The 21,993-nt window shown below is 42.8% G+C and overlaps 1 protein-coding gene across 7 annotated transcripts in view; it reads left to right on the top strand.

Annotated features, from left to right (window-relative positions):
- RBM47 (RNA binding motif protein 47) overlaps window positions 1–21,327 on the top strand; it is a 135,860-nt gene extending 114,533 nt beyond the window's left edge. For 6 of the 7 annotated variants that reach the window (XM_090035795.1, XM_090035794.1, XM_090035797.1 and 3 more), the window contains 4 exons: window positions 6,846–8,004; window positions 10,159–10,365; window positions 13,548–13,750; window positions 18,298–21,327. In XM_090035795.1, coding sequence (XP_089891921.1) covers window positions 6,876–8,004; window positions 10,159–10,365; window positions 13,548–13,750; window positions 18,298–18,546 — 1,788 coding nt within the window. In that variant the 5' untranslated portion in view covers window positions 6,846–6,875 and the 3' untranslated portion in view covers window positions 18,547–21,327. The remainder of the gene's footprint in view (window positions 1–6,845; window positions 8,005–10,158; window positions 10,366–13,547; window positions 13,751–18,297) is intronic. The other variant, XM_090035800.1, reaches the window with a different exon arrangement.
- The last annotated feature ends 666 nt before the right edge of the window (window positions 21,328–21,993 follow it).

Here is a 21,993-nt window from a genome sequence, read left to right as displayed (position 1 = left end):
GCATAAAAACATTATCAGCGGAAGGCCAGGACTAACAGAGCTTAGTGTTCTTCTCCCCACAAAACTTTTCATAGTGGCTGATGGCAGCAGCAGCACCATGACACCGCCATCCTGCAGTGCCTGGTGCTGCCTGGCGTAGCACTAGTGCGTACCAGCCCCACAATGGCCCTGCAGGAGGGAGGGGCAGGGCTCAGGCAGGGCTCAGACCCCGCCCCCCAATATACTTTTCCCCTACCACTTATGCATAAAAATGGAAACAGAGACTATAAATGCTATACATGAGCAGAGTTAAAACATGCTATTAGGTGACTGCCTTAAGGTCAAGGCACCCTTGAAGTCTGGCTTTGCTGTCTCGCTCTGCACAGAGTTCTTACATGGCCTCGGGCAAGTGACATTATTCAGAGATTCATAGATGCTAGGGTCAGAATTGGTGGGAATGCTCAATGCTCATTGGTATTGCTCAATGTTTTGGTTCAAGAATGTGATAAATACTTATTTACTTGAATAGAAGATCACCACGATTATAAGGTGCCCCCCCCCAATTAGATTCTATATATGGAAAATTATAAATTTGTTATACTTTTCTGGGTATAGAATCTAATTATTGGAGGTTTGCTTGAATTTGTCCCTTTCCAACTGCTACAGCAGGAAAAATGCATCTCACAGGTTAGGTAGCCCCTTTGCTCTCTGCTTCCCCCCATTTTTTTCCCCTGGAAGCCCCCTCCCCCTCTCCTTACTGTTTGACTCTGCTCTCCCTGAACAAATAGAAGTGAGGAGTAAATCTGAAAACAGTAACCTTGAAATTAAACAGAGCAGTAGTATTTTGCATATATTACCCATGCACTTAAGTTCATTCAGATTGATGCATGTTACCTTTTCTTTGAAGCTGTTGCAAGTTTTAACACAGGTACACACTTTTGAATAGTTTTAACATCTGCTTATATGTAGTGCAAACTATGCATGATATTAGTCCAGCGGTTAGCAACATTTTTGGGCAGAGTGCCAAAAGCACCCACAACCCCAACTTGTACAATGTTGGTGTGCCAGAGGCAGACAGCAAAGGAGCCTAATCCTTGTTGTGGCAGTGTACCCCTGGGCCTTTCTCCAAGGTACATTTGCTAAGCAAAATGCCTTCTCATGGCATGCTGAGAGTTGTCTACCCTTGTATTATTCCAGAGCCAAAGGCTTGTGACTTACAAACAGTTCATTGAGCTGGGCCCCGCTAGAGTCAACAGCATTTAAAACTACAGTGACCCCACAGCTCAGCACTGCTCAGTAAGTGTTTGTACTCCAGATACCCTGCCACAAAGGATCCATGTGCTTATTAACCCCCGACTCATGACTGCAACTGGGTGTGCTTGCCTTAAGTCCTGGGATCCTCCAAAAAGTTACACACAGATTAGGCACAGGGCACCGGTTCTGGCTTCACCTCATGGAGGTTGGGGTCGTGCTAATCATATGTACCAGGCTGAAAGAAAGAGTGACCGAGGGAGTCTGGGTGAACTGTTTGGGGCCCTGTTTCAAGATATTTGCCAGATATTTAAGGCTGGTGAAGAAACAGGAATAATTGGAAATGGGAGGAAAAGGTACAGCTCAGTTGTGGGTGTGAAGAGGAAGTCAAGTGTATTCAGTTCGTGGCTCACCATGACTTTAAAAAGATTTGGCACTGAGGGGGACTGAGCACAATGCCCACTACTATGTGTCTTATTCAGATAGGCTACATAACCTATCTTTGTTGTATGTTTCCAACATCGTGTATTTGAGTAAATATGGTACTTTCTTATTTGATAGAAATATATTAGGTCTTTCATAACTGTTGGTAAGGGGCACAGGTACTATGGTGATGAACACCATGTGGGTACACAGGTAGGTAGGCAGGTAAAATAATTCCTCAAATGTATACCAGTCCACTTAAAATATAGGAGCTTGTTTCATTGTTTTTGAAAGTGCAAAATATTTTGTATTTTTGTGTTATATGACAGTATTGTAGCAAGTGTGATTTTAATACATACCCACATAATTAGTCCCAAAAAACTAATTAACTTATACAGACTCCAGTTAACAATGCTATGAGTTAAAAAGTTATTTTCTGAATGAACCTTAGTCATTTGGAAGCTGATATATCCTCCTCTAGAGATGAGAAATGGAGGTTTTCTATATCAAAGACTATTTCAAGGTGTAAATTACATTTGCCTCTTTATATGGAGAGCCATATTAATCATTCTTTACAGAAATAGAGACCATCCTTGACTCATTCCAACCTACTGAATCTCACTCTGTATATATACAGTATACATGGTTACAATGGTAATCAATAAATAGGTTTTGACAAAATGCATACCTTGAGCTGTATATTTCAGAAAGATGAAACTGTTTTGAAATGAATATTCTGCATGAGATTTTTTTTGTTAACCTGAACAGGAAGGGATAAAGATTTGAGCAGCGTTTTTGCATGATAGAGCAATAATAATGAGTTAATAACAATGCAAAAAGGTGCATTATATGTTTGTTTTTTGTGGTGTAGATAGATGATACCCAAAGTTTGCAAGGATTTCCATTATGTCAAGTGACTGGCAAGCATCAAATATGCATTTAACTGAGCAAAATATAATTATACAGGTCAGATTTTGGTCTTAGTTACTGTACATCCATGAAACCCTTTTTTAAAGTTAAAGAAATTGCACAGATATAACTGAGCAGAATTTGGCCCTAAATATCTGAGTTACACAAGGAATGAATTAAAATTAGTGTTTACATAAGGCTTTTAATAATTTACTATAGTAATCTGCATATAGTAGTTATGCTAGTAAATATTAGTCATTAATCCATATTATTACCCAGGAATACTGACTGAGACACTGAGGAACTTGTTTTCAGAAGTACCATGAGACATTTACTTTCAGTGTGCACTGCCATATGAAACCCCTGCTTACTGTTTTATCTGCACAATGTAAGCTCTAACAATGCAGAACATGCACCTCACTCATCACCCGTGACTGACATAACAGTATGAACATTTACAAGTAAACCACATAAGAACTCTGTGGCAGATTCTCTTTGTTCCCATACGAGCACGAAAGGAATCACATAGCTTAGTGGTACCTACAGCTTTCTTCCCAACAGGCAGCATCACTGAGCCATGCAAATACATAACAAAATTATTTTATCTTACAATTACCTAATTATATGACACCAGCAACTTGTATTTGGGTTCCTAAGTTTTCTGAAACTAGGATGGTAAAGCTCTTACTTGCCAATGGGTGGTTTATGCAAAGGTTAGGATGTTGTTTTGGCAAACTAGTTTTATACAAACAAAATTAGATTTTTGGAAACTTGTCAATGGAAACATTCTATTTTTATATAATTGAAGAGTATTCTACACTGTAAAATCAAAGCAAAGTCTTTCTTTTTTAAACAAAAAATGAAAGAATATGATACTGGTAAGCTCAAAAGTGAGACATTTCAACCTCATCACAGCCCTTTTGAAAAACGTCTTCAATTTAAAAAATAGAAATGATTTTTTAAACAAAACCAACACAGTCTTTTAGTTGAGCCAAATGATATTTTTCAACAGGAAAAAAAAGCTGTGTGGATGAACACACCCTTGTGAACACCACCTTTGCTTTAGCTGTTATAGTGACCATGGTTACTGTGTTTTGTGCTGAACTCAGTGCTGTCAGCATGCATATTAGGTGTGGACTGAGCACCCTAATCAGAGAAAGGAGAAGGATAAAATATCTTCGTATTTTCACCCTCCAACACTTACAAATGTACACCTCTATTTCCCTTTTTTATGTGTAAGTACCGGCAGCAGAGACTCTTGACAATTAGTTAGGGAATATTTCTGAGGCAAGAAGAAACAGAAGACAAACACAAGGTCACGTATGCTGATTTTAAACTTTATAGTTTCCAAAGTGATACATTAGGTAAGGAGCATGTACTAAATGTAGGCTCTAGCTACTGTCATTGTAGAAACAGTCTTATGTATGTAAAAATAATTGAGCATGTGCATACGTTTCATAGTATTTGCACAAGACACGGAGAACCAGTAAAGTTGGTGCATGGCATTTATGACTCAGGTTCCACTTGTACACCTATCAGCAACACTCTGTGTTCCTGCAGCTCTTGTATGGACAGCTTTCCCACATGCTCCCCATGCATATCAGAAACTTGCTACTTTTACTGCCTCTGTGGAATATAACAATTGCCCTATATCAACTGCCCCTGTGCTATGTGTAGCATACCATGTGCTCCTGTGCTCCCCGCCTGCCACACTGTGCAGCAGGCTCCCTTTTTGCTCTTCTGTGCTGGTGCAATATGTGGGGTTCCTGGAGCCCCCCCTGTTGCCTGAGCCACAGACTCCCTGGGCACTATGGGCTATACCTCCCCACCCCTGGGGGCAAGGACAGGCAATGAAAGCATGAGGAGGGAGCAGGAGTCCAGAGACAATGGCACCAGCTGGGTGGGTCCAGACTGGGAGCCTGGGGGCTACAGGTTAACCCAAGGGGGCCTGTATGCAGCCTGCAGGCCACCAGTTGACAGCCCTTCCCTAGATGAGAAAGAATTTCTACTAGCTTTCAATGATAGTAACATATCCCTTCAGTCCAGAATGCTGGTGCTATAGAATGAGACCTTTACCTGCTTCCTCCATTTTACTGAAGCACTCACTCAACTTTCAATACACAGGCATAAAGAGTTGTTCCAGTGCAGCACGTACCTGCTATCTATACTGTTGCAGCAGGATAACCTTATATTGAATAAACTACTATACAGGACCAAAAAAGAGGTTTTGTCATGCCATAAGTTCAAGCATCAATATACAGAAAAATATATCTCATCAAACAATGATCGTGGTTCTGGGGCTGTTTCCATAATGTGGTTCTTCAGGGTTCTGTATTAAGTCCAGTGTATTTGGCATTTTGCCAATAATCTGTAAATATAGAATCACTGCTAATAAGATTGATAGATGACAATAAAAACTGGTGTGAAGGGACAGCATCTGATGAAGTAAGCCCACTACTTCTGAAAGCTTACGCTATACTTCTCTGATTTGGTTAGTCTATGAAGTGCAAATCTACCCTGCCTTTTACCACTCCTCCCCCAGCACTGGTGAGAAACAGTAATATAACTTGGGGTAGGTGAGTGAAACACTAGCCCCAGGCACCAATTTAGGACATGAGCCAGAATCACCCCCCAACCCTCAGGGAGTCTGCACTCTGGCAGCAGAAGCTGTCCAGTGGTGTTGCACTTGCAGCAACAGCCAGGTGCACAGACACCCTTGTAGCAACAGCCAGGTGTACAGACACCCTTGTAGCAACAGCCAGGGTGGGTGGATCATGCTGTGACTGCAGCCAGAGACTGTTTTTGAGTTTCCAGCCTATGTAAGCCTCCTACCCCTGCCCTCAGAGCACCTGTCCCTCTGGTGCTCCCTCCAGTGTTTCCCCTCTGTGCCCTCCTTCCTCCCCCCGTCCCCTTTTCTCCTGCTACCCCCTGGCAAGGTTGTCAACCCCACTGATTACCTGCATGGTGAGAAATGTTGAAAAGCTGGGGATGGTGCAGAGAAGAGCCACATATATGATTTTAGGGCTGGAGAAAATGCCTTACAATGAGAGACTGCAAGACCTCAATCTGTTTGGTTTGTTTAAAAAGAGAGAGAGAGAGATGGCTTGCTTTCAGTATATACACACTCTCACAAGGGCCAGGTACTGAAAGTCTCTCTACATAAGCAGAGAAGGCATTTTAAGAACATATACAGCCGGTGGCTGTAAACTGAAGCTTGAGAAATTCAAATTAGAAATAAGGCACAAATGTTTAACAGTGAGCGTGATTAACAAGCAAATTACCAAGGGAAATGGTAGATTCTACAGATCTTGATGTATTTAAATCAAGACTAGGGGCCTTTCTGGAAGGTATGGTTTAGTCAAACACAAGTTACCAAGCTCAGTAGAGCAATAACAATAAAATGTAATGGTCTGTTATATACAGGGGGTCACATTAGATGATCTACTTGTCCCTTCTAGCTTTAAAAATCTATGAATGAATTAATGACTCTCAGAATCTAAAAACATCAGTTCTTTTCATTGAACTGAAGGAGACCACGATTCACTCACAGCTGTAGTAGCAGTTAGCATATATCCCCTTTTTTCCTGACATGTGACAATCACAAGAAGTAGACAGTACATCCTACTTGTATGCCAAACACGATGTCACATATCTACTTTTCCTTCTTGGTTACATTACTGGTTGATCCCTTCAGTGCATGTTTATAACTGGAAATGTTATCTATAAGACTGAATGCCTTTTTTTTTAATCTTTTGTTGTCTAATTATCTTATTAAGAGAGACAAGTTAGACATCATAACACAAGCAACTGATAATTTGGGAGCTCACCTAAACTTACAAGAGTACCCTTTACTGCAAAGGGAGGAAAAATGATTCCCTTTACATAAGCCAGATAGAAATTGTTTTTATTATTTCCTGTTCGTATTTTATTCTGCAAATCTATAAAGAACTCAACAATTCTTATTGTACACATGTTGCTCCCAGTGCACAAGAGGCATTACCTAATGGAAAGCTGCACCATCACCCTCTTGCACTTTACATGCCTCTCATGTAAGGGGAAAATTTGGAGAAACATGGAGTTTCCTGACCCAGGCCCCCCCAGCCAGGTTTTTCTTCAGTAGGGCATAGTTTATACTTTACCTTTCATATTTCGTATTCAACAATCTTACTCCCATCTTGAAAAATGCACTTAAAGGCCAACTGCAGCAAAAAACGAAAGTCAGATTTCTGGGATGTTAACATTTAATGACTGTTCTCCCCCACACCTTTTTTTTGTTTGTTTAGGTTTAACAGGCTTTGAATGATTTTGACATCATGACTGCTGAGGATTCCACAGCAAGGATGAGTAACAGTTCCTCCAACGTGTCTGCCACCAAAGTTCCTGAAGGTGTAGCTGGTGCACCTAATGAAGCTGCCCTGTTGGCACTCATGGAGCGTACTGGATACAGCATGATTCAAGAAAACGGTCAGCGCAAGTACGGTGGGCCTCCACCCAGCTGGGAAGGCTTACACCCTCCTCGTGGCTGTGAGGTCTTTGTTGGTAAAATTCCCCGGGATGTGTATGAAGATGAGCTAGTTCCTGTGTTCGAGTCTGTAGGGCGAATCTATGAAATGCGCCTGATGATGGACTTTGATGGAAAAAACCGAGGCTATGCTTTTGTGATGTACACACAAAAGCATGAAGCCAAACGGGCTGTCAGAGAACTTAACAACTATGAAATCCGGCCTGGCAGACTTCTAGGTGTTTGCTGCAGTGTGGATAACTGCAGGCTGTTCATTGGAGGCATCCCCAAGATGAAGAAGAGAGAAGAAATATTAGAAGAGATCTCTAAGGTGACAGAGGGAGTACTTGATGTTATCGTGTATGCAAGTGCAGCTGACAAGATGAAAAACAGAGGCTTTGCCTTCGTGGAGTATGAAAGCCATCGAGCAGCTGCCATGGCTAGGAGAAAGCTGATGCCTGGGAGAATCCAGCTGTGGGGACACCAGATTGCTGTCGACTGGGCAGAACCAGAGATAGATGTTGATGAAGATGTAATGGAGACTGTTAAAATCCTGTATGTGAGGAATTTAATGATTGAAACCACAGAGGATACAATTAAGAAAATCTTTGGTCAGTTTAACCCTGGCTGTGTTGAACGGGTTAAAAAAATACGTGATTATGCCTTTGTGCACTTTACAACCAGGGAAGATGCTATTCATGCCATGAACAACCTCAATGGCACCGAAGTTGAAGGCTCCTGCCTGGAAGTTACCTTGGCCAAGCCAGTAGATAAAGAGCAGTACACTCGTTATCAGAAAGCAGCAAAAGGAGGAGGAGCAACAACACCAGAAGCCACACAGCAACCTAATTATGTTTACTCTTGTGACCCATACACACTAGCATATTATGGATATCCATACAATGCTCTGATCGGTCCCAACCGTGATTATTTTGTGAAAGGTTAGTAAGCAGCTGGGGGTGGATTTTGGCTCTTTGATTTAAAGTTAGGTGCCTAGTGTCTGTCTGGAGTAGTTAGCAGCTAAACGTACAATATTTTACATTTTTCTTACCTTTTACAGTACAATTTATCCCAAGTTTATTCAGTCCTATTTTACTTTATTAATGCTAATATACTGAGTGTGTAGGTGTGCTGATGTAGGTGGAACTATGGGTTAATGGCATGAACAGAGGACTGGAGTTAGGGGAATCTGGCTTTTAATGCTTTAATGTGACCTTAAGAAAGTCACTAAAGGCTCAAATTTACTGTTTAGGTACCTCAAGTTTTTATTCCTAAATTCAGACATGAAAAGTCTAACTATCAGGGGTGCTGAACAACTGCCACTCCTATTAACTTCATGACAGTTGTGTGTCTTCTAAAACTCAGATTTTAGGTATCTTAGCAGACAAACAATGTTAAAGATGGTTTTGGAAACATAAGCCATAAATTAGATATAAGTTGTCTATATTTCAGTTAACACATCTGTAAACAACTGATAACATTTTTAAAGAAGGACCTATGAATAAAAGGGGTTATAAAAGTGCAAAATATATATCTCATTGTGTAGGATATACTATTGTTAATGAGCTTCCTCTATTAAAAATTAATGGAAAACAATTCACTAGGTCAGATTTAAAAACCACTTTCAATTGGCATTCCTTACTATGGCCAGTTTTAAAACAACCATGAAGTTATTCTTTTATTACCAATATCAATATTAGGGGTGCACTGATAAAGGTTTTCTTGACTGATACTGATAGCTGATGATTAACCAACCAAATTGGCCAATGCCGATCTGATAATCAATATTAGCGCAAGGTATTTTAAAAAATTGACATAAATAAACCTTTTTTGATGTATTTTTATTTATAACACATACTCGCAGACACACATACACGGCTGTGTCTGCTCACTGCTGCAGCCCTCGATGAGGACATTGGTGACCACCTTATTCCCATGTACATCACCCCCTTGCCCATGGCTCTTAGTTGCAGCCCTACTCCCTGTGCAGCCTGTGTTGCCATCCCAGGCAGGCGGGTGGACCCTTGTGCGGACAGTGGTGCTGGGCACGTTTGGAGCCCCAGAGCACGCTGTTGCTTCAACGCCGGTTGCCCTGCACAGCCGCGCTCCTGCAGGCACCAGGGAGAAGCCGCTTTTGCTGGTGGAGCAGAATGTCCCTCGCACGGGACCTTACCACAGCCATGTGCAGCCCAACATCTCTGCGACAGCCCCAGTGCTCAGGTCCCTGCTGTGCATGCGGCCTTGCCATGACACTGGAAGCAGCAGCAGGAGCTGGTAACGGTCCCTTTGTTTCTGAGCACCACGCTCTTGTGCCCGCTCCCTAGTGCCCCCTCCCTCTCCCGGCTACTTGCTGGGATCTGTAGTGTGCCACGGGCTTGGGCCGGTAGTAGGGCACAGGGACTAGACTATGTTCACCAAGGTGCTCTGGGCACACAGCCATGATTATCAGCTCCAAAGACCAAAAAAAGCCAATAGCTAATGTTATTTCTCTTTTTATCAGTGCCAATCTAATAGCCAACCGATAGATCAGTTCACCCCTAATCAATATAGAAATATTTTAAATATCAATACAGAAATATTTTAAAACTCTTAACAGGTCAATGTTTCAGCTTCAGTTCAGTCTCCAGACTTGTTCTTACAATTTTCTGTACACAAAGAATTACTTAGCTGGTTGTAGAAATACCCTGGCAACCTGTCATCAAGGTACAATAAGAGCACAACATGTGCAACATTTCTGATATAAATGTAGGCAAGGCTTCTGGAAATTTGGTATGTTAACCTTATTAATAAATAACAGAGAACGCTAAGGTCACTAATGAAAATACATTCAAAGGCTGAATTATAACAGTAAAATCTAGTCACCTGTTATTACTTATCATTCGTGTAACAGAAGTGTCAAGAACAGAACAAGCATTGTAGAGCTGGGCACACCTAAGTCAGGCAAAGTTCGCTTTGTTTTCAAGAAGAATCATTAAAATCTAACTTTGTTTCTATGTCAATTCCTGTATTATTTAAGCCTGAATTTGAGTATGCACTGTCCCCATTGCTATCATTTTATGTTATTGATTGTCATCTTTTTATATTGTTACTATAAGCAGGCAGCATACGAGGCAGAGGGCGAGGTGCAGCTGGCAACAGAGCCCCTGGCCCCAGAGGCTCTTACCTGGGGGGATACTCCGCAGGCCGTGGCATATATAGCAGATACCATGAAGGGAAAGGAAAGCAGCAAGAGAAAGGATATGAGCTTGTACCCAATTTGGAATTGTCTGCTGTCAATCCAGTTGCCATTAAACCTGGTACAGGTCAGTACAATGACTTGGCTGAGCAAACCCGTTGGGAGGGGAGGAATCCAGAGGCGTAAAATTCTGTCCTTTGGCTAAATACTTTGAACCTTTTAGGGTGGAGATTGGCTTGGGTAGGTTAACATCACACCCAGGCAGTTGCCAGGATACTTCGGACGTTCCTATTGCTGAGACCAATAAGTTTTCATTCTTCCTGCCAAGTTAGGGAAGCTGTTCTGTTCAAGGCTGGCACTCACAAGGTCTCTGCAAACAAGGGGCACATGTTGCATTCTGAGGCTTCACACACCAACAATTACTGTTTATGATAATTTGTGTAGGCTCCATGGGCCAACAGAACAAGATCAATGAGACTAATCCCAAACTTGAATGTTACCTGTGGGCCTACCTACAGGAACACAATTTCTGGTTTCAAATGCTACTTCTCTCTCTGCTAGGGAATAAAGAGTAGAGGTTATACTCCCATCTGTTTAGCTCTTTTGCTATTATTGGAATTACACCAGAGATGGTCTAGACTGACTAGGATGCTCAACCTCTGGCTCATGGAGCTATGACATCTGGCCTGCGGGGATCCCCAGGATGGGGTCCTCTGCCAGCCCTGCGTGCCAGCTGGACTGAGCCCACTGGCTGGATCTGGCCCATGGCCAGACCTAGCAACTGCTCATCTGGCTCACAGGGTGAAAATTTTAGGCACCACTGTTCTGGACTGTTCTAAATTATGCCGGGTCAAGTGCAGAACTGGCCCAAGAAGCCTTCAGAAGTTGGGGTAGCAATTATCCTGTCTTAGGTATTTTCAGAGAGACATGGCAGTGGCCAGAATGAAGCTGTGGAGTTCCTTAGGACCTGGTCTTGATACATTTCTATTTGAAATAAGTGTTAGAAAGAAGTAACCACAGCAAGCCACCATTAAAAGTAACCTTGTCCTTTCTCTAAAATGTAAATGACAGGCAGACTCAATTGATAAATGCAGCAGAATACATTTCATATTATTACAACTATATCCAATTCCAAATAAGTGGAAATTTTGTTTAAGCTAGATACCTAACTTAAATACAATAAAAATGATGAACTCTCCTAAAAGAAGTTTCCTTTTTGATAATTCAGTGTAGTTTGAGAAGAGAGACATGTGGCTTTATATGTGCATGAGAAGTATGACAGCTATGGAAGATTTTTAAAGATGGTATAAGATGAGGTCTATTTTCAAGAGCAATTTGAGATAATTTAATTTACAACCCAAGCCTTCCTGGGAAAAGTCAGTTCTTAATGGGTGAGTGTAACCACTAATCACAGCTAAAAAGAAACCCAAGAGTTTCAGGTATAAATAAGATGGCTGAAGACTGTTCTCTTTCTCATTGTCTAATAATTATTTATGAACAGTACATATCTAGCTTATTAGAACTCAAAGTCAGGCCAAAACCAGAATCTTGAATCCAAGATCACATTTCAAGATGTGGATCCCAACCCATTGGTTCCATCTCCGACTTTAAACTAGAAAAAGTCAATTTCTCATTCTACTACACGGGCAGCCCAAAGCTTATTTAAAAAAAAAAAGAGGTGAGAAATGACAACTGCTGATCTCACATAATTTCTGCCAGTTTGAAATAATATTAGTCTCAGCAGGAATTTTTTTTGCTGGGACTTGTCATTTCCATAGACAGAACTGCATGGTTCTACAGGAAACATTTTACAACAGGAATCAGTAATCTACAGCAAGTGGGCTGGATCCAGCCTGCAGAGATTTTGGATTTGACCCATAGAGTCATGCCTTCAGTGGCATTCAGCAGTGGGGGGCTTTTCCTACACTGTGCTGCAGTTGGCCAACTGGGGATCTGGTGGAGGAGGAGCTCTGCCTGTGCTATGCCACAGTCAGGTGCCACTGGCTCCAGTGGAGTACAGCTTTTACTGTACCATGTCACAGCTGAGCAGCAGATGAATAGTCAGCAGTGGCCAGGTCCTAATGTCTTCATGCCTCTGACCCAAGCTGGATCATTCTGGCCCCCCTGCTGGAAAACATTGCCAGCTTCCGTCTTACAGGGAAATCAAACTATGTCCTCCTTTGACTTCAAACCTGCTTTATCAACTAAAACTGTTGTAGAGTCTGATTCCAATCCAAGCATTGCGTCTCAGGCTGTAGAATCATAGAAGACTAAGGCTGAAAGAGACCTCAGCAGGTCATCTGGTCCAACCTTCTGCTCAAGGCAGTATCATCTCTAATTATATTTAATCACTCAGCTTTCATTTCATATAAGCTTAGTGCTGAAAGACTCATTAATCAAAAACTGAATTGAATTGAATCAAAAGCTATGTTTTGAGGAAAACATGGATTTGCAAATGTGATTACTGCAAATTTTCAACAGAACAAATTTGTTTTCCAAGCAATAGAATTAAACTCCATTCAGACATATGAATAGACACAGACTGCAGATACAGCCCTTAATGTTCAGGGATTTGTCTGAGGGACTGTTCTGTTACAAGTTACCTGCCCTTTGGTGTGAGAGAAGAGTCTTCAGTGATTGTTTTCACTGCAAACGGACAGGTTGAGGCAGACCTAAAAGGAGCACTATGGTGAAATATATTTAACTATGTGGACCAGGAAAATATACTGTAGTATAAAAATTTAGGGGAGGGTTGGCCTATGGCCAGCTGCTGCCCGCAGCCTTAGACAATGTAAATAAAACTCACCTTTCATTTAGCAATTCTGCCCATGGAAAGACAGGTTCCAGCATGCAGTACTCCCATCTTGATCCCAGAGGCTGTTGCTAGGTCATGGTAGAGCACCCCATGTTCCAACTGGTCATCTCGTCATACTTTTTCTTCACCTGAAAGATGAGGACAACTGCAGTCTAAATATGTATGTGTCAATTTGGTGCAGATTTCATGTCTCCTAGGAACTTTCCAGTGTAAGTTTCCATAACCCCCTTCACTACCCCCTTTCCCCGCACACTCCAGAAGCCTAGTGAGATAACATGTGAAAAGCATGCAGGACATACTGTGCCAGACTTTGAGTTAAAGAATGCTTCTTGAAGTATGTCTAGCAATTTAACAGTGAGCAGCACCTCAAAGACCTCATAGTACATGTTGACAGGGGTGAGCACATTATGAATTACTGAGAAAGAAAGAGAGGTTTATCATATCTTTGAGAGAAAACATTGTAGATTTAGCCTCCAATATGTGATCTATTCTAGTGGCCATCCCTGCTATTGGTGCCCAGTACTCCATGTTTCAGGCTGCCCCAGCAGCAAAGGTGATGGAAGATGGAAAAATTCATGCAGTAGAACATATCATCAATCCTATCGCCGTCCAGCAGGATCCAGCCAGTGCAGCAGCAGCGGCGGCAGCGGCAGCAGCAGCTGTCATACCTGCAGTTTCAACCCCTCCACCTTTTCAGGTAAATTCCTCATGTGGCTTCAGCTTTGCTTGTCCTGGCACATTGAATCCCTGGCTTCTTGTTGTACTGCAGCTGCAAGGAACACTGCTTAGTTTATTAGGCTAAAAAAACCCCAAACATTAACTTGATGTTTTTCTCAGACTGCATTACATTCTTTATCCCAGTGATTCTGGGGCACCCTGGAATGCTTTGAGATCCTTTTAAGGGTACCACATGATATTAGCACCATTAGGTATACCAACGTGATTCACAAGGTAAACCCAGAAATGTCAAATAGGAATCCATAGTGTTAAAAACATTATAACCTGTTGGGGGCTTTTTGAGATCTCTACAACAGAAGAATTGTTCTGTTATTTTTGTTGTAGTCAAAAAATGAGTGAAAACTAAGAGCTGGCATTTTCTGAGAGGGGCCTCGAGTGTAATGAGGGGTGTTTTGAATCTAAACAGGTTGAGAACCACTGTCTTAGCATATCAGCTTCAAGCATTTAAACTATGACACACAAAGTATTATACTGACGTGTTGAGTTGCAAGGGGCTGTGCTGTATAGAGCTGGAATATTGTCCCACTGTCTCAGCACATTCCCCACCAAAGCTGTGCAACCAATCCCAGTTCAGATACTATGTTGAAGTGTTTTTGTACTTCGGAAAAGGAGTTGGAGACCTTACAGCATTAGCTTCCTCTTCAGTTTGGGGTCTGTCACAGGAGCACGGAGGTGTCCTGTGCCTTGGAAGCCAAAGGAACTGAGCTGGTGCCGGTTGCCAGGGCAACCAGGCAGGTCAGGTGGCCAGAAGGGGGCAGGGCCGGGCCTTTATAAACAGCCCAGGCCGGAGCCTGACTTGCAGTTCTCCTCTGGCGGCCGCAGGAGCGAGAGCTCTGCGGCTGAGCTGAGCGGCTGGAGTCAGCGGTTGCTGCCTCGTTGTGCTGGCTGACTGCGATGATGTGGGGAACCACGATACTCTAAAGTGAGGTAGGTTTACAAGCCCCAGACGGGCTTGGAGTTTGTTATGAGCAGGAGGCTCTATTGTTTGGGTTGCAGCCATCAGGCTTGAGTTTGTTACAGTTAAATCCGGAGGACCAGGTGAGGCTGTAGGGGAGTGAGGAGGCCTCAGCGGGGCTCCCCAACAGCTTGGGGGTTCCAGGTGCCCAGTAGGGGCACAGTGCCAGCGGGGCACTATTGTCTGTGCCGGAGAGGCACCGTATTGCACCGGGGAGGCGCGGTGTGCGGGGTTGCAGACACCAGCCCATAAGGGCGGTGTTTTGCCCAGTGGGGCAACCGGACCCAGAGAAGGGTCAAGGGGACAGGCATGGCGGCAGTCGCCTGTTCCCCTAGCGTGCGGAGCACAGTGTCGGCCCCGGAGAGGGCAAGGCCCCAGAGTGGGGCAGAGAAAGAGTGCGAGGCGCACAGTGTTGGCCCCAGAGAGGGTAAGGCCCCAGAGCGGGGCAGAGAAAGAGAGAGCAATCAGGCGAGGAATGCCGGCAAGGGCGCCGGTAGTAGGGCGGCGGTAGCGAGCCAGGCCCAAGGGCGCCGGTAGTAGGGCGGCAGTAGCGAGACGGACCCAGGGGGCGCCAGCAATAGCCGGACGCCGGCGAGACAGGCCCAAGGGTGCAGGGAGCGGGCTGGAAGATAGGAGCCTGGCCCAAGGGGGCGCCAGGCGGGCAAGGAGCCCAAGGTGCCCAAGAGAGCGAGAGAGGGCACCAGAGGGGCGAGGGACCATACAACGTCCCACAGAACAGCTGCGAGGCTTGGGGCATGCTGAAGGGGAGGTTGGAGGCACGCATAGCCCTTAAGGCGGGGCGCATAGAGGCATCCCATCTGGAGTAGGGGCAGGAACATCGGTATCGTTAACTAGGGGAACAGAGGCAGCCTCCCATTTAACCATTTAAGATCAAAGTCGTGGCGGGCGAGATTCTGAGGATGCTGAGTCCACCCTAACGTGACGGTAGGGGGCACTAGGGAGTTCACGGCCACTCCTAGGCCCCACTCCCTCACAGGGTCCTTTTCCACCACATTTTATTTTCTTCTCCTCATTTATCACCAAGGAAAGGAACATATTGGCTATGGCAAGGCAAGATTGTTGTCAAAGCAGAGAAGACTTAATCATCAGCATCAGGGGAAGGAATTCTGTTCCCAGTTTCTCTTGACATAGCTTTACTGCTGAGTTGCTATGTGATGATGAATGATTCAGTCACTCTGTATTTTGCTTACCTGCTTGTCAAACAGCAGTAAATACCCTTTCCTGTCTCCCAGGAGGATACTTTCATGAATGTTTCTAAAGCAATTCTAGATCCTTTAATGGAAGACACTGATGGTACAAGGTATAATTGCATAGTTAACAAGATCTTTGCAAATAATAAGCTCTTATGCTTGACACAGACCGACAGAGAGGCCCCAGAGAGGGTAAGGCCCCAGAGCGGGGCAGAGAAAGAGAGAGCAATCAGGCGAGGAATGCCGGCAAGGGCGCCGGTAGTAGGGCGGCGGTAGCGAGCCAGGCCCAAGGGCGCCGGTAGTAGGGCGGCAGTAGCGAGACGGACCCAGGGGGCGCCAGCAATAGCCGGACGCCGGCGAGACAGGTCTGCATTGGACTACAGAGCAAAATATTGTTAAGGCACTTCCAGGGCCAGACCCACAAAGGGCATGACAATGCTGCTTGTTCCCATCCCTAACCTTAGAGCACCTGACTCCAAGAGTTAGAAAGTGCCTGTATTCCCCACACAGTTTAAGTCAGAAAACTAGAAATGGGATTCACAGAAGCCAGCTAGCCAAGCAGGATAGGAAGCCAGTAGAAAACACTGAAGGAAGGAAGTTGTCTTTTGAATTGCACCTCTTCCCCAGACTTAATAATCTACCTGCAGGTCACAGTTGGGCAGTTATGCAAGACTGAGACTGGTTGTCAACCTGAAACTGCTTTCTGGTATAGGGAACTGGGTCACTCATTTCTACTAATGAACAATCGGGGAAGAGGGAAATGGTGACACTGCTCACCTTTATGTGAGTCCAGTGGTTAGAACACTTGCTCAGAAGTGCAAGACCTGGGTGGTAGGTCCCTCTCACCTAAGCCACAGAATCAGGTTTCCCCTTATTCACTCTCTTGCTCTGGCTCCAGGAATCCAGCATTCCTTTCTGCAAAGTGCTACAGCTTCAGCCATAGGTCTGGATAGTGTCTCTACTCCAGACAGTCTATAGCCTGATGATTAGGGCACTCTCCTGGGAGATGGAAATTGCAGGTTTGAGCCTCCTTCTCAGGCTAAGGAGAACCTAGAATGCTCCTCCTGTTGGTAGTGCCTTGGAGACCAAGCACAGGACCAGAATCCCCTTGTATTGCATGCAATGCAGACAGAACCAGATAATGGTCCTTGTCCCAAAGGCCTTTTGTAAACTATGTAATCTTTTACTTATAACACTAATTTGGCAAGCTCTGTAGAAATGCATGTTGTGATTCCAGGAAGAGGAGACGACACATGGTGTCCCAATAGCCTCTTCCATTATGAAGCTATCAGCCATTTCACAAACAGGTGAATTTAGCTCTACAACAAGAAATGAGTTAGGAAAGGTACTATCAGGCATACACTGCAGAATTAAGGCCTGCTGACATGTCCAGTGTCCTACATATGTCTGTGATACAACCAAGAACAGAATCCAGAAACTTTATTTGCCTCTGTGAGTGCTGGAGGGAGGAGGGCAACAACTAGTCCCTCCTGTACCACTAGGACTACAAGAATCCACCTCAGGGAAGTCAAACATGGAGACCACTGCTGCCTTCACTGAAAAAGACAGGTTTAATTTACATCTGAAGTTTCACAGAAGTCCTGCTGGGACTTTAGAGATGAATGCATGTTTATGGTGGCTCCTGGGGTGTACTATATACTTTCCAGGTGTTTAAAACTATTAGGAATGGTCTTGTGTGCATGTCAGTCATCCATTGCAGGCCAAAGGCCGAGATGCATCTTTAAGAAAGATGTAAATATAGGCGAGGAGGTAGAACCATGGTCAGGGTCCATACGTCAGAGCACTTAGAAGTGATTAAGTGATGATAAGCCGATAAGCCTGGGAACATTCAGAGTGGAAAAGACAACACAGAACTTGACAAGAAAAGATAAATGGGAAGGAGCAGAACTGTGCAGCTTTTTTGAAGGCAGAAATAAGAGATGTAGCTCTTAATGTACTAGTGAACAAGGAGCTAACAGAGGTCTTCCATGAGGGAAGTGATATCACCCTTGTGCTGGGATATCACCATTCCCACAGTTGGCCTGTCTCAATTTCCGGGCTGTACGTACTGACTTGAAGACCTGTAGCAGAGCAGATTTCACACAAGCTACTAAATTCTGTGCCCTTACAAGCCCACAGCCTGGCTCCACCAACAGTATCTAACCCAGCATCTTCTTGCTTCTACTTCTGTGCCACCATATCACCCCTATTCAACTTTAGAAGTTGAAGTTTGTGCTTTGAAATGGAAAGTACATGAACTCTGCCTGTTACACTGCTCATGGCTGGATAGCACCTCCGCATTAGAACCTTACAGACTTATCGTTACTTCTCTGTTCTCAGGGTCGCCCACTAACACCAGTGTACACCATGGCTCCCAACGTTCAGAGAATCCCTGCTGCAGGGATTTACGGTGCAAGTTATGTTCCATTTGCAGCACCCGGCACAGCAACAGCAACGATAGCCACACTACAAAAGAATGCAGCAGTTGCAGCAGCGGCAGCTTATGGAGGATATGCCGGCTATATACCTCAGGCGTTCCCTGCTGCTACAATCCAGGTTCCAATACATGATGTCTACCAGACATACTGAGACTATCAGCCACAGTAGAGGGGTGGGGGGGAACAAACACTGAAGGAACACTTTACTATTTATGAAGAAAGAACCTACTGCAAAAGAACATGTTTGGACTCAGTAACTAATATAAAAACCTGAAAGTGAAGAATGTTATTGAATATTATGTCTGAAATATTTTATACGCATGAAGTTTTCACTTAATTTTTTAGGCTGTTTTAACATACCTGTATTCATTCATACATTTCTAAATGACCTACATGCAGTCAACCCATCGTCTATACAAATTTATACACATTAGTCGGGTTGCATAAGGTCTTGTTTTTTTAGCAGTTATATTTTCAATATATTTGTGGTATGAAGGTTATTTTTTAGTAACTTCTGCACTCCAGAGATTTCTATTTTGTAGTGCCTTTAATAATATATCAGCTATGTATTAAAAAGCACACCTGAGCAGCTAGGGAAAATTAAACAATATATTTTGAAAAATATATTCAATATTTAAAAAATACCTACCTTAGAATTTTTTAAAAAGAAACAACAAGTATCTTATTTAAAAAGTTATATACTGGAAAGTGCAATTTGAAAATGAGCAAGACCTCTGCATTTTGTGCCGACATTCATACAATCTGTTTGTTAGTGTCGTGGAATCGCAAGCACCAAACATCTAGTTTAAAAAAATCTCATAAAATAAACCTCTTTAAAGCTGAATTGACTGAACCGTGTTAACTAAAAGGAAAGGTTATCAAGTTTTCCATAACATCCAGCTTTATATTTATTAATGTTAGCCAATTCAGCCTCAAAGCACGTGCAGAACTGAGTGTCTGGTATTTCATGTCTTGACTTAGATTTTTTTTCCAGTATACAGACCTAGATGCTCTTTTTAAATGCTCTTTATTTTATTCTTTTGAAGTGTAAGTTGTAGTGACTGAGAATGTATGATATTGTAGACAAGGACCGTATGTGCTCTTGTCAACAGGAAGTAATGCATTATTTACGTATAGTTTCATCATGTTTCATGCAAAATTTCTGAGGTACTAGGGGTGTTAGTGATACTGGACTTCATTAAAAGGGGCTATCCTCCCTCCCCTTCTCCCTTCCACGCCTAATTCCAGTTTGCATTAGTTGGAGTTATGCATGCACATTGGGGAAGGGAGTGATTAGCCTCCTATAAGTTTAAGAAATAGAGTTTGTAAATATCTTCTAATATACATTTTTAAAGTCATTTTATGTTGCAAATTTACATGGTTTGTGGTTTGCCACAAAACAAAAACATTTTATTTCAATGTTATTAAAAAGTTTGTTTTATTAAGAAGTAAATATATTATTGCAGTGTTTTGTGGCCTGTTTAAAGGCTTTTATTTAGTATCACAGTGAATGTAAAATACAGTAAAATGTTAAAGGAAGAGCTCACTCACTTTATGAAGTGCATCAGCTCTGCCAAAACAACTCTAGTGAAGTGAGGTGCACAGCAAATATCGAGTAAACAATTGTGCTTTCTTGTTTTGTGTGCTTTTTTTCCTATAAGAACGAACTGGGGATCCATTAAAAAGCATGGATTTTGCCCATTGACAACAATTTCAGATCATGTCTCACTAAAGCAAGTGAGGGCTTAACATATATTTTCTTGTCTTAAATTTGGCAGTCAGTTTAGTCGTTTTTCTTTGGCTAAGTACTGTTATATTCAGGCCTACCTTACTTTTATCAAAAGCACTGTGAGGAAGTTAACCATTAAATTGGACTCTGACCGAAATGCTCCTTCCCATGACAGTTTTATCACGCATTCTGGTGTTTTCTGAAAATGTATCTAGACCTCAGCTCAAAGACTCCACCCTATTTGAATATTATTCAAGTGCCAAAGTAAACAAAACGGGCGACCTTCAAAGCCCAGTACTGTGGGAGCTCCATGGGGAACAGTAGCTGCAGCCTACTGGAGGCCAGAGATGTTTTTCTGAAGGACTGAAGATTGTTTTTCTGAGTGGTACCATTGGCTGAGTACCCATGAATTAATGCCATTTCAGTAATTGATTGTTTTGCTGCATAGGTTTTCCTAGGGACAGCAGAGAGTGGAGTACAGTTTGCTTCCCTGCTTTTGCCTTCCCCATACCTTTATCCAGAACCTTGACAAGCTCCAGTGCTGCAGAGATCCAGGCAAGGAGAAATTAGGGGGTCATCACTGCCTTCCCCTATGTCTATGCCCAACAAGATATATTCACTGGATCCATCTCTCTTGTCTTTTTTATGGTCTGGCCTCAGTGCTTCAAACATCAGTTAAAGTTCTTACTGTATTTTTCATCAGTCTGTATATTATGTGCAACAAAAATAGAGATGATATCCTAACATGGCAAATGCCAAGCAACTTTGGTTCTGATCTTTGGAGCTCTATATAGGTGCAGGGGACTGTGCTTACCTGTTCCATCAGTGGGATTACATCAGAGTGTTGGTTTTACAGCCTGTTAGGTGATAACTTTGAGCCTCCCATTTATGGTCTCACTTTTATACTTGTTTCTAAACCATTTCATGTACACTACTGAGGTAAGTTTATAACTTGAAATGTGAACGTTTTTAGGTTAAGAACAAAGTATACAAAGATATACACATACACACACACACCCCTATATGTGTCTGTATGTGTGTGTGTATATCATGTGCCTTATTTTTCAAACGTGCTAGTATTTTAGGTGTTAATACTATATCTCTTGTCTTTATATTGTTGAAAGGTTCTATGTTTATTCAGTTCTTGCTCCATTTACGGTACATTCCTAGGATGTAGTAAATAAAGCATTCTTTAAAAATTGATATTGCTGTTTCATTTTAAAATTCCTCTTGCCAAGTTGTTGCATTTGACAGGTTCTCTTCACTGATTTTGCTTCATACACACAAATGGACAAAAAAATATTTTGTGCAGACTCAGTGTTAAATCAGAAACAGAAGAGGGATTTCTCTCTCCCCGCAACCAGCTTGAGGAGTTTTCTCTATATTCCTGGCAGCATCAGACAAGGAGCATCAGTAAGGCATACTCTGTTCTTAGCAGACAAAGACCAAATATGCTGCCCCCCCTGCTTTCTTTTACTTTAGCCCCTGAAAAGAACATACCCTCTATATGCCACAATCCAACTTCAATTGAGTTTCATACAATATTCCCATTGATTTCAAAGGTAGTGGGATCAAGGTATATAGCTCATACCTCCTTGTTTATATTCTACCTCTGGACATAAGATAACCAAGTCAGGTCTATTTATCCTACTTTCTACCTGTGCACAGCACTAAGCTGCCAAATAGTTGGGCATGTTGATTGGCAATGTTTTCAACAGCGGTCATCAACAAACGCACTGCAAGTCAGTGGTGGAAATAAGGTAGAAATAACTGTGAATGTGCTTGCTATTTTAACATGGGTCACATAGCAGACTTGCAGACTGAAGACATCCTCAAAGCAGGCAGCAGCTGATCCATATTTTGTCCATT

This window comes from Crocodylus siamensis, chromosome 2 (genome assembly GCF_052110815.1).
Source record: "Crocodylus siamensis isolate JL-2025a chromosome 2, ASM5211081v1, whole genome shotgun sequence".
Taxonomy (NCBI): Eukaryota; Metazoa; Chordata; order Crocodylia; family Crocodylidae; genus Crocodylus; species Crocodylus siamensis.
This window is presented reverse-complemented; position numbering and strand designations above follow the sequence as displayed.